This window comes from Diorhabda sublineata, chromosome 8 (assembly GCF_026230105.1).
Source record: "Diorhabda sublineata isolate icDioSubl1.1 chromosome 8, icDioSubl1.1, whole genome shotgun sequence".
NCBI lineage: Eukaryota > Metazoa > Arthropoda > Insecta > Coleoptera > Chrysomelidae > Diorhabda > Diorhabda sublineata.
In genome coordinates this window covers 6,176,535-6,194,642 of record NC_079481.1, presented here as the reverse complement: position 1 = coordinate 6,194,642, position 18,108 = coordinate 6,176,535, and the positions used below count along the sequence as shown (strand labels likewise).

At 31.9% G+C, this 18,108-nt stretch overlaps 1 protein-coding gene across 5 annotated transcripts in view; it reads left to right on the top strand.

Moving 5' to 3' along the window:
• LOC130448435 (tumor necrosis factor alpha-induced protein 8-like protein) overlaps positions 1-18,108 on the top strand; it is a 26,096-nt gene extending 7,988 nt beyond the window's left edge. For 3 of the 5 annotated variants that reach the window (XM_056785816.1, XM_056785815.1, XM_056785817.1), the window contains 3 exons: positions 3,198-3,316; positions 6,867-7,021; positions 13,553-18,108. In XM_056785816.1, the coding sequence (XP_056641794.1) occupies positions 3,244-3,316; positions 6,867-7,021; positions 13,553-13,966 (642 nt within the window). In that variant the 5' untranslated portion in view covers positions 3,198-3,243 and the 3' untranslated portion in view covers positions 13,967-18,108. Of the gene's footprint in view, positions 1-3,174; positions 3,317-5,205; positions 5,265-6,866; positions 7,022-13,552 lie in introns of all 5 variants that reach the window. The other 2 variants (XM_056785819.1, XM_056785818.1) reach the window with 2 other exon arrangements.

Below are 18,108 nucleotides of genomic sequence, written 5' to 3'. Positions count from 1 at the left end.
GAAATTTGGAAGAAATAATGTACTGAAAGTTATGATTTAGCCGTAAAAGACACCCCAACCCAATTGAATTGTTGTGGGCACTGTAAATCCTTGGAATATCCTGGAAAACGAACGGGATCAAATAGACGACGATTATTTTTCGAAATTATTACAGAGAATACCAAAATTGCGCACTGAAAGTTAGGAGTTACATCGATTTATCGTGGATATCGCAAACTAAAGGGTGGGCAATAACTTTTGACCGGTGGTCCTACATACTCGAAAAGGATCTTTTGGCTGACTGTCAAAAGAATGAAATTTCTCTGGTACACCTATTTTGAGCTCATTACATCGATATCAATCAAACCTGCTGTATAAAATTGGAAACGATGATCAAACTTTATTTTTTTCTTCCACAAACTATAGTTTGCCTTATATTACAAACGAACAGCCTTAAATTCAGGACTTTTATGTTTCATGTAGTGGTATATATGCATAATTGAAAAAAAAATCAATGATGGTAACACGCCCTACGAATTCGCCATTCTGTCATATCAAAAGCATTTGCGTGATTGGCGGAATAATAAAATTTCATGTTTATTAATCCACTATTGAAGATACTAAAATTTTCTCCTTTCTCCGATGATATTAAATCTGAAAATTCTGGTTGCTAATTTAAACTGGTTCGTAATCGGTTGTATAAAAACTTGTGAGCCGCCATTTCACACGGTTTTTTGAATATTTGCTATTTTTTAAAATGAAAAAAGTCGTTGGATAATGTATAAAAGTGAATTAGTCCAATCTAGAATTGCTACTGCCACTAAATAATAACTATAACAATGACAAACCGCTTATATATTGTAGTATTCTTCTTCTTTTTTCTATTTACTTGAGACTTGGTCTTGTATCGATTACTATTCAGCTTCTAGAAAAGTAGATGACCCTGTATACTTGCTAGATGTCAATTTAAATACTCTGAGCTTTCAAGAACATTTTCTTGTACTAATATTTATATGTAGTTATAAAAACTGAATAATTGATGTTGTAATATTTCTCATAATGAAAATAAAATCTGGCAACTACGCAACCTGAATAATCATTAAATCTTGAGGTATTCGAAATCGAATCATGTTAAATTTAGTGTGGAAATTATTTTATTTTATTGTACGAGGATGGTTCAAATATAATTGCGCGATAAATTTTATCGACACGTCCACACTGTTGCTCTTGATTCGATTGACATTGATCGGGACCGATCTGATTCGACTCGGCACGATATGGTTCCGACGACACAGCTTTACACTGTCAGTTGTTGTTTACCGTGTTTTGGGAAACGAGAGAAGTAATTTTAAGTTGATTTTCTTACTGAACATCGATTATATTATATTTTCACGGTGAAAAACGTCTAAAGATCAAAACGACGCGATATTCCGAAGTGTTTGTAATTGAAACGAATTGGTTTGAGACTATTATTTATTTGGTGCAATGAAATATCTATTTCTAAATCACTAGCCGATATATTCATGATGGGAGATGAGTAGACAACAATGCAAACACACTATGAAAATTCACATTAACAATACAACGTGGGTATCAGCGCTGCCAACATGAAACGTTTTTCCACCAAACCCAAACTGATTCGCCCCCCTTCTAGCAGATTGTAGGCTATCTAGCGGTTTGAAAACTAACTACTTCAAGGTTGGATTCTATCGAGCAAGTGACAAAGAGCGTTTATCCATTAAAAATCGACTTTGTTTACTAAATATTTAATCCTTTGAAGTACTAATACAAAATTTCCCCGCGAACTTTTTTATTTTGTTATATAAATAACGTAAAATAGGAAATGCACCTTGTTGTACTTGATACTATGATTGCCTCAAACACAGCTGTGAAATTCGTTAGAAAATAAAATAAGACGGTAACTTTTTTTTCTTTATTTCGCGTCTGGGGAACTTTTGAACGAGGTAAAGGACGTATTACAGCTGGTCTGCCAGGTGAGACAAATATATACAAGACCCTCGAGTCATAACGGTCGTCTGAATATTCTGATTATAGTACAGTCAAATATTTGAAAATCAAGACGAGTATTAGCGAAAAATTATTCGCTAAAAAGTTTGATTTCTTTTCAAGTTATATTTCGATAGAATATATTTTTCTTTAGAAAATCTAGAAGGCATCTAAGATTTAAAACCCGTATTTCCTGTATACGAGGGCTGCTACTCAAGTTTTGATATATGGCAACACTGATGTGAATATGTCAAATCTGACATTTTTATTGGGTAATGTATTGTCATATGTCATTTGAGTTGTTTATATATATTTGAAACATTCATTATCGTCACGTCATTTAGGAACGGTGCCGATCAACTCGCATCGACTTGTGGTTAGGTTAGGTTAAGGTCACCCTCCGAACAGACCTTGTTTGGCTCCCGATGATGTTCTCTTATACTCTTAGATTAAAAATAAATTGCGGGGTCAACGTTTCTCTACACCTGAAGAAGTAATCCTCGTATAAATCATTAGAGTGAATCGGTTTTTTTTTTTTTTTAACTTTATGTATCTTTCGTGTTTTATTTCATTATTAATATATTTTTATTTTATGAAACTTATAGCAACAAGTACTTCCCTCCATATATTGACAAATGACAAGTGACGTCTGTTCTCTTCTTTTTTAAATGTTACTCGTACTTGTACTCTACACACACCATTATGTCTTTCTGCTTATATCTATACACATTTTAATTGACTTTTAACGTACTTTCACATTTTTTAATACAAGTGAAGAAAATATTTATAAAGGGTGAATTATTTTCATTGAAATAACCAGTGAGTTTACGTTTTTTGACTATATAACGTGAATTTTGCTGCAACTGTTGATATTTTTTATAAATTTGACTGTACTATAATATAATGGCTTGTGCCACAAAACGGTGAGTGGCTTCATTTTACGAATATTTTGATTGATTGTGGCAGTGGCAGTGTTTCCTTTTAGACATTCTACTTGTGAAGGTGTTTTTGTTTAATCGGGAATATATATATATATATTCAAATTTCGTTAGAATGATAAGATTCTTCATATAAATATGTTTATACGAACGTAGGATTGAAATTTTGAAAACGAAACTCGTACATTTCAAATTTTAACTATATATTTTATTAAATGAGAAGAATTTAAGAAAACATAAAACTGTACAGGTATGTATTATCTTCAATTTCAGATGGTCTAAATCTAAACCAACTCACTGCCGATATTCTTGCCTAAATATGTCGACCATGGTGGAGCTTGAAAGTTGGATAATTTATCAATACGTGGCTACAGAATGCAGTAATTGCCTTTGTAAGTTTTAACAACAAACCGCTTCAGTATTTTATTTTAAGAAATTGTTATCTTGTGTAATGTCGACGGGAAGCTCTTAGGCCAGAATATGATCGGTTAAAATTGGTTAATTGTTGTCAAATTTCGTTTATAATCATTAAAATATCAAAAGAATATATTATTGAAATGAATTTGTATCATAATCAAATAAAAAGTATACTAGATATTAAAATATCAAGAAATATATTGGAAAATCGCAGATGGGATGACCTTGACATTCAAAAATATCGAAAATTATAACTAACTTCAATATATGCGTTGAATTTAATATATTTATGAGCGAAAAGAAGAAATTCTCGATTGAATTGTAGACAAACTGAATATAAATTAAAAAAAGATGGACTACAAAACTTTGTTTTTAATAAAAAATATAATATATGCGAGAAATTGAACATATATAAGAAAAAAAGAAGAAATTCTTTGTTTGATTATTCCCAAGTTGAATATACATAAAAAAAAGAAGACGACAGAGACAATAAAATTTGCGATTATGATTAACAAAGTAACTAAAAAGCTGAAGTATATGTACGATATAGGAAAAATATATAAAAAAGAAGAAATTCTTCATTGGACTATAGCCCAGCGAAATATAAATAAAAAAGAAGATGATAGAGACTATAAAACCTTCTTATAAACTGAAATATATGAGGGAAATTGAAAATATATATAAAAAAGAAGAAATTCATCGTTGGATTATTCCCAAGCTGAGTATACATAAAAAAGAAGACGATAGTGACTATAAAATGTACGTATATGATAAAAAAAGTACCTAATAAGAAACATATATGCGAGAAATTGAAAATATACGAGTAAAAGGAAGAAATTATTCATTGGAATGTGTACAAACTGAATAAACATAAAAAAAGTAGACGATAGAGGTTATAAAATGTTCGTATATTATCAGAAAAGTACCTAGCAAGCCAAAATACAAGCGGCAAATTGAAAATGAAAAAGTAACACGAAGAAATTGTTCATTGGAACATTGAAACAGTGGATGTTAGTAAAAAAGAGGACGAAAGAGTCTAAAATTTGAATATATGATTAAAAAAGTAGCTTACTAGTTAAAATATATGCTGGAAATTGAAAATATATCAGTAAAAAGAAGAAATTATTCATTGAAATTTAGAAAAACTGAATATGATTAAAAAAGAAAACGAAAAACCTATCAAAGTTTGTATATAAATAAAGAAAGAAGACGAAAGAGCTATAAAAAGTTCGTACATGATAAAAAAAAGTATCTAACAAGCGGAAAATTGAAAATATACGAACAAAAAAGAAGAAATTGTTCATTGGAATGAATGCAAACTGAATATTCAAAAAAAGAAGACGAACGTGATTACATAATTAAATAAAACACCAACAAGTTTAAAGATAGATAGAGGAATCTTGGTAGTATGAAAAAAAAAAATATGAAAGAGAAAACGCATAATACAAAGTTATTAGTTTGATAAACAAATTAATTCAATTTGAAACGTTGATTTATAATTAACCTCGATTTAAATGTCAGCTGTCTAACGAAACAGCGTTGTCAAATCTAAAATCTCGAATCTTTCCTATCATCGAAATTGATTTGTCTGACTAGCGTTCTTCTAATCAGTTGAAATGAAATCGGTTTTGATTATTTTTCAGTTTATTAACGAACTTAATCTGGCCTAAAAGTCAATTTCTGTTCACTTATCAACACTGGTATTAAATTTCCGTGGTTTACGATTCACGCCAGTTTGAAATATGTTTCTCATCAAAGTATCGACTCTATTTTTTTTATTACTACTGTGCGTTTTGTTTTTATTTCTTCCCGTTTATGTTTGATCGTTTATTTACGTTCGGTTTTTGTTTTTTTATTTTTATAGGAATGTTTGCTTTTCCTGATTTTGTATCATTGAGCCTCTGTTCTAGATGTTGAATACAAGTAAGTTTTTGTTTATGATTTTTTTTTCATTTTTAATTTTTATTTTATTCGGTAAATAGATTAGAAACTATAAACGATTTAATATACGAGGTAACGTCAATTTGTATATATAAAATGTGTATTACAAATTGTGAGAATACGATTTAGATTACGAGGTAGCATCAATTTGTCAGAATACGTCTTGGATTACGAGGTGATGTTAATTTGTAAGAATGGGACTTTGATTCCAGGGTAGTTTATAAAAGTAAAAGGGGGCAGTAATTTGTAAAAATAATTAAGATTACGAGGTGGATTCAGTTGGTGAGAATAAAATTTGGTTTAAAGTAACATCGAAATGTTGGCAAACGTTTTGGATTACGGGGTGTAATGAATTTGTAAGAAACTTGATATTACGAGGTGGAGTCAGTTTGTTGATTCACTAGGGAAAGTTAAGTTGAAAGATTACGAGGTGGAGTCTATTTTTAACAATACTCAGATTACGAGGTGGAGTCAAAATTCAACAATACTTGAAATATGAGGTGGAGTCAATATGTAAGATTACTTAGATTACGATGTATGGGCAATTGATTTAGAAGATGGAGAATACTCTGATTACGAGGGGGAGTCAGTTTGTAAGAATACTCAGATTACGAGGTGGAGTCAGTTTATAATGATACGATTTGAGTTAGAAGGTGGAGTAAAATTGAGAGATAACTTAGATCACGAGGTGGGATCAATTTTTAACAATATTCAGATCACGAGGTGGAGACAAAGAGGTGGAGTCAGTTTGTAAGAATACTCAGATTACGAGGTAGGGTCAGTTTGTAAGAATACTCAGATTACGAGGTGAAGTCAGTTTTTATGAATACTTAGATCGCGAGGTGGAGTCAATTTAAAAAATTAGTGAGATTACGATATAGAGGCAGTTTATAATAATACGATTTGAGTTAGAAGGTGGAGTAAAATTGAGAGATTAGTTAGATTAAGAAGTGGGATCAATTTTTAACAATATTCAGATCACGAGGTGGAGACAAACTGTAAGATTACACAAATTACGAGGTTGGATCAGTTTGTAAGAATATTACTTGTATTAAGTTGTCCATATTTATTTCTTAGTGATTTAATTGGGCGTTTTTCCAAATTGGAATATTTTCCGAAAAATTGTGGAAAAATCTTCGTTGTTTTTTAAATTTGAATAGGTCAATAATAATTATGAACCGTTCAATGATTTTTGTTAGGTTATAAATACACTTTTGACGAGATTTACGTTGTGCTATTTGACCCCAATTTTTCTCTTTTGACGAATTCAAAATATCAATTTATTATCAAGTGGGGGAGGTTAGTTTTGTGGTTGGTTGTAAAATTCTTCTTCTTTTCTCCTAAACTATCTTATTTAGTTAAAAATCACTCAAAATCGCGTCTATAATCTGAATTTCTGTAATTAGATTTTCATTAGTGCCTTATCTTAACGATATCTCTGTTTATTTGTCGTATCTTGAGAATATTTTATCTTATCTGAATTCAATATTTATAAATATATATAATTGAGATCGTTTAGAAAAAACTACAAATTGATGCGAAACCATCGAAAAATTTTTCTACAGCAGTAATTACGATTTGCAGTCATGACAGAAAGCGCTTTCAAGGCAAGAGACATCGGGCTTCGTGCTCAGAAAAAGATATTATCCAGAATGGCGGGAAAGAACATCGCCAAAGTGTTTATTGACGATACAACGGCTTCTTTATTGGATAACCTCTACAGACTTGCTAAACAATACGTAAGTATTTATCGAATTGTATTACGTACATCCCCGGTAATATTTATGAAAATTAAAGTCAGAATTAACCAAAATATTGACGTATGTTTTGTTAATGTAAAAATATTTTGATATTTTGTGTATTATCGCGAATTGAAAGCCGGCCCTGTTTATGGGATTTTATTACAGTATCCAGAGCAGGATTTAGGGCATCAACTCGGACAAAACCGCCTTAAAGTGAAAAATCGTTTTAGTGGCGACGTTTTTGTGAATGAATTTAATAATTAAATTGAATATCATGTTGTGAGATATGGATCTGGTGGGTTGTTAATTTTTTTTGAGGTTCGCGTGTGGTCCGTTATCTTACGGACGTTCAGTAGCATTCGGCACGTAGCTAGAATCGTAAAAAATTATCTATAGTCTTAGTCAACAAGAAGTTTTGACCTTTAATCGTGTTGGACGATAAGAGTTACGAAGAAGATATCTGCAAGGTGGGTGCCAGTGCTTATTAAAAGTTCGCTGGTATTGAAAATCGATGTTTACGTATCTTTGAATTAAATTTTTTTCGTCGATACGTCGTAATGGATTAAATTCAGACATTTATACCATAGAAACGAAAATTCAAGTCGAAACATTGGATTTTTTCGGAAAAAAGGGCTTCCAAGTAAAATTAATTAGTGTAAAGTGACAAAAATATATTAGAGCCATCCAGAAATACATTTTTTTAAAATTTTTCAATTTAATAATTTTCGGTATTATATTTGTGCAGCATTGTATTTTTTTTTAAAGATCTATAAATAATTTTGAATGAATCATAGTATGAATAACAAAAATCTAGTCAACCTTGATTGTTTGAATACATTTTTTTTTTCAAAGTTGTTTGAGAAAATTTAATGATTTCTGCTAATTTAATATTAGTCCAGTCACTTGGGTCAAAAAATAGGGTCGAGCTCGAAATGTGACATAATTAGTTATAAATTTGGAAAAAAAGTTTTATCTGGACATTGTTAAAGTCGTCTTATAATTTTCGTGTTTACTTGTCGAAAAAATCAGTTTTTTTTTTAATAAATATCTCATTTCCTATAAAGACCAGGCCTTTAAAAATAATAAAAAGTGAAAAAAAAGATGATAATAGAATGAAAACTATTGGAAAAGGTGGAAAATATGATAAAAATGAAAGGAAAAATACTTTCCGGTTGACCTGAGATCGGGAAGGGAAGGGAAGGGGGGGTTGAAGAATAAAAAACTGTTTATCTCAATTTTCGGCAAAACTATAAGTCCTATGGACAAAAGTCAAATAGCGAAGTTGTAGGTAATAAGAAGATCTACAACTTTTGTATTTTTAATTTTTTCACATAACCTCAAAATTTATGTGAAAAATTGAAAAAACTCAGTTCTTGGTTTTTTATTTTTCTTTTACAAAAAATATTTTTTTTTCACGAAATTTTGTGATTTTCTCATGTCCCATATACACTGTAATATGTTTGATTTAAAATATTTATTTTTCCACGTTATTTTGATATAATATCGAAAAAGCACCCCAATTTTCTAACGAAAATTCTCCCTTCAAAATATTAGCTTTTTTTAAAAAATCATTGATACTTTGGTTCGTTGATATCTTTAGTACCTAATAGTGTGAAGAAATATTATTGTTGTGATGGGTTCCAGTTGTTAATTTTGCAGTACCTAATCTGCTCTCAAAGGTTCCAAGTCGTTTCTTACCAAAATTCCAACTAAAACTCAGTATTTCTTTAAAAACTCGTGGTATTATTGTCGTAATGGGTTCCAGTTGTTCATTTTGCAGTACTTAATCTGCTCTCTAAGTTTCCAAGTCGTTTCTTAACAAAATTCCAACTAAAACTCAGTATTTCTTTCGAAACTCGTGGTATTATTGTCGTATTGGGTTCCAGTTGTTCATTTTGCAGTACTTAATCTGCTCTCTAAGTTTCCAAGTCGTTTCTTAACAAAATTCCAACTAAAACTCAGTATTTCTTTCGAAACTCGTGGTATTATTGTCGTATTGGGTTCCAGTTGTTCATTTTGCAGTACTTAATCTGCTCTCTACGGTTCCAAGTCGTTTCTTAACAAAATTCGAACTAAAACTCAGTATTTCTTTCGAAACTCGTGGTACTATTGTCGTGATGGGTTCCAGTTGTTAATTTTGCAGTACCTAATCTGCTCTCTAAGTTTCCAAGTCGTTTCTTAACAAAATTCCAACTAAAACTCTGTATTTCTTTCGAAACTCGTGGTATTACTGTCGTGATGGGTTCCAGTTGTTAATTTTGCAGAACCTAATCTGCTCTCTAAGGTTCCAAGTCATTTCTTAACAAAATTCGAACTAAAACTCAGTATTTCTTTCGAAACTCGTGGTATTACTGTCGTGATGGGTTCCAGTTGTTAATTTTGCAGAACCTAATCTGCTCTCAAAGGTTCCAAGTCGTTTCTTACCAAAATTCCAACTAAAACTCAGTATTTCTTTAAAAACTCGTGGTATTATTGTCGTAATGGGTTCCAGTTGTTCATTTTGCAGTACTTAATCTGCTCTCTAAGTTTCCAAGTCGTTTCTTAACAAAATTCCAACTAAAACTCAGTATTTCTTTCGAAACTCGTGGTATTATTGTCGTATTGGGTTCCAGTTGTTCATTTTGCAGTACTTAATCTGCTCTCTAAGTTTCCAAGTCGTTTCTTAACAAAATTCCAACTAAAACTCAGTATTTCTTTCGAAACTCGTGGTACTATTGTCGTGATGGGTTCCAGTTGTTAATTTTGCAGAACCTAATCTGCTCTCTAAGGTTCCAAGTCATTTCTTAACAAAATTCGAACTAAAACTCAGTATTTCTTTCGAAACTCGTGGTATTACTGTCGTATTGGGTTCCAGTTGTTCATTTTGCAGTACTTAATCTGCTCTCTAAGTTTCCAAGTCGTTTCTTAACAAAATTCCAACTAAAACTCAGTATTTCTTTCGAAACTCGTGGTATTATTGTCGTATTGGGTTCCAGTTGTTCATTTTGCAGTACTTAATCTGCTCTCTACGGTTCCAAGTCGTTTCTTAACAAAATTCGAACTAAAACTCAGTATTTCTTTCGAAACTCGTGGTACTATTGTCGTGATGGGTTCCAGTTGTTAATTTTGCAGTACCTAATCTGCTCTCTAAGTTTCCAAGTCGTTTCTTAACAAAATTCCAACTAAAACTCAGTATTTCTTTCGAAACTCGTGGTATTACTGTCGTGATGGGTTCCAGTTGTTCATTTTGCAGTACTTAATCTACTCTCTAAGTTTCCAAGTCGTTTCTTAACAAAATTCCAACTAAAACTCAGTATTTCTTTCGAAACTCGTGGTATTATTGTCGTATTGGGTTCCAGTTGTTCATTTTGCAGTACTTAATCTGCTCTCTACGGTTCCAAGTCGTTTCTTAACAAAATTCGAACTAAAACTCAGTATTTCTTTCGAAACTCGTGGTACTATTGTCGTATTGGGTTCCAGTTGTTCATTTTGCAGTACTTAATCTGCTCTCTACGGTTCCGAGTCGTTTCTTAACAAAATTCGAACTAAAACTCAGTATTTCTTTCGAAACTCGTGGTACTATTGTCGTGATGGGTTCCAGTTGTTAATTTTGCAGTACCTAATCTGCTCTCTAAGTTTCCAAGTCGTTTCTTAACAAAATTCCAACTAAAACTCAGTATTTCTTTCGAAACTCGTGGTATTATTGTCGTATTGGGTTCCAGTTGTTCATTTTGCAGTACTTAATCTGCTCTCTACGGTTCCAAGTCGTTTCTTAACAAAATTCGAACTAAAACTCAGTATTTCTTTCGAAACTCGTGGTACTATTGTCGTGATGGGTTCCAGTTGTTAATTTTGCAGTACCTAATCTGCTCTCTAAGTTTCCAAGTCGTTTCTTAACAAAATTCCAACTAAAACTCTGTATTTCTTTCGAAACTCGTGGTATTACTGTCGTGATGGGTTCCAGTTGTTAATTTTGCAGAACCTAATCTGCTCTCTAAGGTTCCAAGTCATTTCTTAACAAAATTCGAACTAAAACTCAGTATTTCTTTCGAAACTCGTGGTATTACTGTCGTGATGGGTTCCAGTTGTTAATTTTGCAGAACCTAATCTGCTCTCAAAGGTTCCAAGTCGTTTCTTACCAAAATTCCAACTAAAACTCAGTATTTCTTTAAAAACTCGTGGTATTATTGTCGTAATGGGTTCCAGTTGTTCATTTTGCAGTACTTAATCTGCTCTCTAAGTTTCCAAGTCGTTTCTTAACAAAATTCCAACTAAAACTCAGTATTTCTTTCGAAACTCGTGGTATTATTGTCGTATTGGGTTCCAGTTGTTCATTTTGCAGTACTTAATCTGCTCTCTAAGTTTCCAAGTCGTTTCTTAACAAAATTCCAACTAAAACTCAGTATTTCTTTCGAAACTCGTGGTACTATTGTCGTGATGGGTTCCAGTTGTTAATTTTGCAGAACCTAATCTGCTCTCTAAGGTTCCAAGTCATTTCTTAACAAAATTCGAACTAAAACTCAGTATTTCTTTCGAAACTCGTGGTATTACTGTCGTATTGGGTTCCAGTTGTTCATTTTGCAGTACTTAATCTGCTCTCTAAGTTTCCAAGTCGTTTCTTAACAAAATTCCAACTAAAACTCAGTATTTCTTTCGAAACTCGTGGTATTATTGTCGTATTGGGTTCCAGTTGTTCATTTTGCAGTACTTAATCTGCTCTCTACGGTTCCAAGTCGTTTCTTAACAAAATTCGAACTAAAACTCAGTATTTCTTTCGAAACTCGTGGTACTATTGTCGTGATGGGTTCCAGTTGTTAATTTTGCAGTACCTAATCTGCTCTCTAAGTTTCCAAGTCGTTTCTTAACAAAATTCCAACTAAAACTCAGTATTTCTTTCGAAACTCGTGGTATTACTGTCGTGATGGGTTCCAGTTGTTCATTTTGCAGTACTTAATCTACTCTCTAAGTTTCCAAGTCGTTTCTTAACAAAATTCCAACTAAAACTCAGTATTTCTTTCGAAACTCGTGGTATTATTGTCGTATTGGGTTCCAGTTGTTCATTTTGCAGTACTTAATCTGCTCTCTACGGTTCCGAGTCGTTTCTTAACAAAATTCGAACTAAAACTCAGTATTTCTTTCGAAACTCGTGGTACTATTGTCGTGATGGGTTCCAGTTGTTAATTTTGCAGTACCTAATCTGCTCTCTACGGTTCCAAGTCGTTTCTTAACAAAATTCGAACTAAAACTCAGTATTTCTTTCGAAACTCGTGGTACTATTGTCGTATTGGGTTCCAGTTGTTCATTTTGCAGTACTTAATCTGCTCTCTACGGTTCCGAGTCGTTTCTTAACAAAATTCGAACTAAAACTCAGTATTTCTTTCGAAACTCGTGGTACTATTGTCGTGATGGGTTCCAGTTGTTAATTTTGCAGTACCTAATCTGCTCTCTAAGTTTCCAAGTCGTTTCTTAACAAAATTCCAACTAAAACTCAGTATTTCTTTCGAAACTCGTGGTATTATTGTCGTATTGGGTTCCGGAAACTTATTTCCTAGTATCCAATCCCATTTATTAATCAAGCACTCTCTGCCCTGTATCTCAAAAACGGTTCAGTATATGATTTTTAACACAATATTGTAGAAAATTTTTATCTCTACAATTTTTATAATAAATGTCATTAGAACGATAGAATACGACTCGACTATATAATTAGTCATTTTCAAAACGAGTTTATAACCCAAATTGGTTTCCGTATATTTAAATTGATGATATAATGACGTACTTCCTGTGATAAACCGTTATCAGTTATTTTATCTATACTGTCTAATGTGAGTTTCATTTATTTTTAATTACCATGAAAATAAAACGGTTTTTAATGATTCTATTAACGATTGACGTCCGTATTCACTTTCAAATTATTGAAAAAAGTCCCCCTTAAACTACTGGTACCTTACCAGATTAGAACGAATTACGAAAAAGAGTTTTGAAAAACTATTTTGATAGTCGCCAATTCCGGCTCTGTGGATTCACTCTCCGACCTCCCGCAGCTTCTCGATCGCTTCTCTCACTATTCTATTCCACTATTTCCTATCCTTCACGGCTTGCCACCTTCCGTATATGTCCAAACAATTTTTAACCCGTCCTATGTCAAAATTTTTGCCTTAGAGTTGTTCATCATCATTTTCACCAATTTAATAAGCTTAAGAGATCACCTGCTCTAAGCGTTTCCTGTTGACGCTATCAAAAGTCTACTAAAAGTCCACAAACATCACATTCAGGTCCATTTGGTGTTCATAGAACTTCTGTGTACAGCTCTAAAACCCTGCTAATAATCTCAGTCCCTTTTCAATGATTCCCACTCTCATAAGGGTGCTTAGGAGTGTTGTTGATCTATAACTGTCGCAGATTGGGGTCTCCTTTTTATTATCAATTCCATATTCCATTCTATAGATACATTTTTCCTTTCATCTAGTCCTGGTGCTTTCCTCGGTCGCACAACTACTTCAAGTTATTTTTCTCTTGATAGATACTGATTTTTATATTTTGTTGTAGTCAAATAACAAAAAAGAAGCCGAAAAACTCATCAAGAACATCATAAAAATCGTAATAAAACTCGGGGTATTGCACCGCAACAATATGTTCACCGAAGAAGAATTAAAACAAGCGGAAAAGTTTAAGAATAAATTCCGATTGGCCGGTATGGCGATAATATCGTTTTACGAAGTTGATTTCAGCTACGACAGAAATTATATCGTCCACGCATTCACCGAAAGTCAAAAGTGCCTCGAAACGATCGTTTCCAAACATCTAACAGATAAATCTGTATCTAGAATAGAAAGCGTATTTTCGTTTTTCGGTAACGATCAATTTTTGGATTCGGTATTTAAAAGTAATTCCGAATATAGGGAAGCCCTCGGTAGGGTCGTCGCCGATTTGAATAAGGCCATTGAAAATGGGGATCTTTAGTCCGGTTATGTGATTTCGAATTGTGATTTTAATTTTAATTGTTTGACAAACTTTATATTTGGTGGGTAGGCAATCAACGTGACATTTCAGAAAGGAAAAATTAAAATTTGGACTGTTGAAAACTTTTTGATCTTCACTCGTAGCAAAAGAGCTTGAATGACTTGTAATATTCGGCTTGATTCAATCGAATTTACACTTTTAGTGAGATCTATATGAACTAAAAAAAGTTCTAAAAACTTTTCGATCACCACTCGTAGCAAAATGTTAAAAATTTATTTGGAATTGAGAAACGTTATTTTTTCTAAGTTTATCTTGAAAAAGGCGAACATTTTTTTATTACCACCCGTACTAATAGAGTTCTAATTGGTTTCGAAAATAACAATTTGTGTTGTGAAAAGTTTGATCACCACCCGTAGCAAAAATTTTCTCGAAAATGGCATTACTGGAATGATTTTTTAGATATTCGACTCAATTTTACTGAATTTACTTTTTTAGTGAAATCTATATTCACTTACGAATTTTATATGCATTAAAATAGTCCTAAAACTTTTTGATCACCACCTGTAGCAAAATGTTCAAAATTTATTTATTCTTTTTCATTGGATTTTTAATTCTGCTGAGAACCGTTATTTGCTTTAAGTACAACAAAGTTTATCTTGAAAAGGGCAAACACTTTTCGATTATCACCCGTACTAATAGAGTTCAAAATTTTTCGAAAATGGCATTTCTGGAGTGACTGTTGTGATATTCAGCTTCATTTTACCGAACTTACACTTTTATTGAGAGCTGTTAGTTTCTGGTTGTCATTACAAATTTTGTATCCACTTAAACAATTTTTTTCACACTACCCGTATTAATAAAGTTGAAAAGTTATTTCGAAAATGTCATTTCTCAAGTGATTTGTGTGATATTCAGCTTTATTTTAGTTGATTTACACTTTTTTTGAGATATATTAGTTGCTGGTTTCATTAATAAATTTTAGATCCACTAAAACAATTTTGTATCATCGCCCGTACTAATAGAGTTCAAAATAACTTTGGTAATGACATTTCTTGAGTGATTTTTGTGATTTCAGCTTTATTTTAGTAGATTTACGCTTTTTTTGAAGCTATTAGATGCTAGTTTCATTCAACAATTTTTTATTATTACCCGTACTAATAGAGTTCAAAATAACTTCGATAATGACATTTCTTGGGTGATTTTTGTGATTTATTTTCGTAGATTTACACTTTTATTGAAAGCGATTGGTTGCTGGTTATAATTACAAATTTTATCACCACTAGAACAATTTTTTATGACCACCCGTACTAATAGATTTCTAGATGGTTTTGAAAATGACATTTTTTAAGTAACTGTAATGATATTTAGTCCCATTTCACCGTATTTACACTTTAATAGAAAACTATTAATCGCTGGTTTTAATTATGACTTATATTTTTGTTCAACGCCCGTACTAATAAAATTCAAAATTATTTCTGAAGTATCTGATATAGTATTCAAATTTTATTTTTCTTGGAATTAGCAGTGAAATGAGAACCGTTTATTGCCTACAACATATTGTTGAAGATTTCTATCGTTTTTTTATTATTAATCAACTTGACGCTTTTGCAAACTGAATTATTTACTAAAATGACGATTTTTTCAACACTAGTTCAATATTAGTGAGAGTGATTTTATAAGAAAAACACAATAGTTAATGGTACTTTTTATTCATTTTTTTTCGTGTTATTTTACGAAACAAAAATCGTATAAATTGAAATCTTTTGTTTACGAAATTTTGACATCTTAAATAAATCTTCTTTCACGAACGTAAACTGGCCACTGTCAATAAAGAACTACTAACCAAAAAGAGGCCATAATACATTGACGCGTAAACCTTTTAGTAGCGACTGAATACACTGAGAAAAGTTTTCAATAAGAACATTATAATAAAATGTGTTTAAGTGCGTAAAGAACTATGAAGTATTTAATTTTCGATCGTAAAATATGAAAATTATTTATAATACATCGAACGTTTATTCATATTTAATAAATTTTCTTGATAGAAATGAAATTAGAAAATATTTTTTATGCAGGTGGTTTTCTCAGTGTATTATCTTATAAATTATCGAATCACTGTACGATTTTAATTTTTTTGAGGTTAGTTGACTAATTTTGATAAAATACTGTCACCATTAAACATTATAACCATTTTTTATTGTATGAATATTAAAATTATTAAAAAATGAAATTTTATTTCAAACTGGATCTCTCTAAATGCTCTCTTCGACATTCCAATGAGGTTAATTGGTTTGCATTAGCATTCAAGTTGCAACATTATGTATCATATTTTGAATTTTGCTTTTTATCATATTTGAACGATGAATTTTGTAATATGTGCATGTATATACAAAAAAATATATTACTCAGAAAGTATTTATATTAAAAAAAAACGATTACAGCTTTCGCAAAGGATAAAAATGATATTAGAACGTGTTTTATCACATTAAAAGTATGTTGCAATAAATTCATGACCACGGCATATTCTAAAAAGCAAATAGTATCATAGAGGTATATATATGAAAAAATGTAACATCACTGTTTTACGGAGTAGAGCACATAACACACCCCACTTCAATATTTAGCTGTTCCAAGGTACACGTCATTTGTCAAATCTATGACGTCACAACATAGGCGTTGCTTTATTTATAAAACGTGTGACTAACTAAGAAAAACACAATTTTTTTGCTAAAAATCAATTTTATTCATCAATATAATCTCCTTCAAGAGCAATACAACAATTCCAACGATGCAGTTCTTGTGGAAGGATTTGTCTTTTGCCTCGAAATAGGCTTCAATTTTAACAATTGCTTCTTCATTTGAGCTGAATTTCTTACCGACGAGCATTTTTTTGAGAACAGTAGTCACTGGCTGCCAGATCTGGACCATACGGTGGATGATAAAGCACTTCGAAGTATACTTACGGACATATGAGACCGTTTTTACTTGATTTTTGCATTCAAACGATCCAACAACTCCATTTAGTATTCGCTATTGATTCTCACTCCATTTGAAGATTTTCGACGTATCATATTTCATACGCATCCCAAAATACTGAAGCCATAATCTTCTCAGCTGACTGTCGTTTGAGGTGGAGAATTCTGAGCCACAGGAAATTGACGCAGTAGTAATGAAAGGCTTCGCGTGTCCATGCCTTGTTCAGATTCAGTGGTGGATCCATGTTTCATCCATTATCACATATCGATAGCTCCACTTAAATGGCTGTCACTTTTTTCTGACTAATCGAAATGTCATTAAATTTAACACATAGTCTTTTGAAAGTTGGTACTTCAGAAACGTCATATGGATTTGACAATGGCAGCGCCATCTATGTGTTAGTCACACGACTTAATGAGTGATGTAATACGACTAGAATATGGATAAACTTGAATACTCCATCTAAAGATGACCAATATATGCAACCTTTTTTATTTTGTTGTCGTTTTAAACATCAACTTTGTCGTGTTTGTGTAGTTTAATGAATAATGCTAAATATTGTGGTGAATCACCCTGTATATAAGATATTTAACTAAATATAAAGTGGTTGAATAGAATGTATAAAATCAGAGATATGGAAAATAGACCAAATGTGCGGGTACTTTTTTTGCAAAGTTCTAGAGAACGGATTTTTTTTTTAAATATGTCCCATGAATGTAAATCCAAGTGGGCGTCATCGAATATCTCGCGAACCGCGCATCGTACGACAAAATGGAGAAGATCGTTTATATAGATAATAATTTTTCCCAACTTTTTCATTTGAAATTTTTTTTTTGTATAACGCATAGTTTTTTAATTATAGCGCTCCAAACTTTGTACAATATTTAATTTATCATGAACCGTTAACTATATATTTAGCAAAAACCATGTTTTAAGAAATTTGGAGCGCTGTAATTAAAAAACTATGCGTTATACAAAAAAAAATTTCAAATAAAAAAGTTGGGAAAAATTATTATCTATATAAATGATCTTCTCCATTTTTGTCGTACGATGCGCGGTTCGCGAGATATTCGTGCTTTGACGTTGTTTTTTTTATACGAGTCACTGGAATCCGATAGTAAAACTGATATCGCCAATGAATTTCTCGTCACCGGAAACCCCGTATC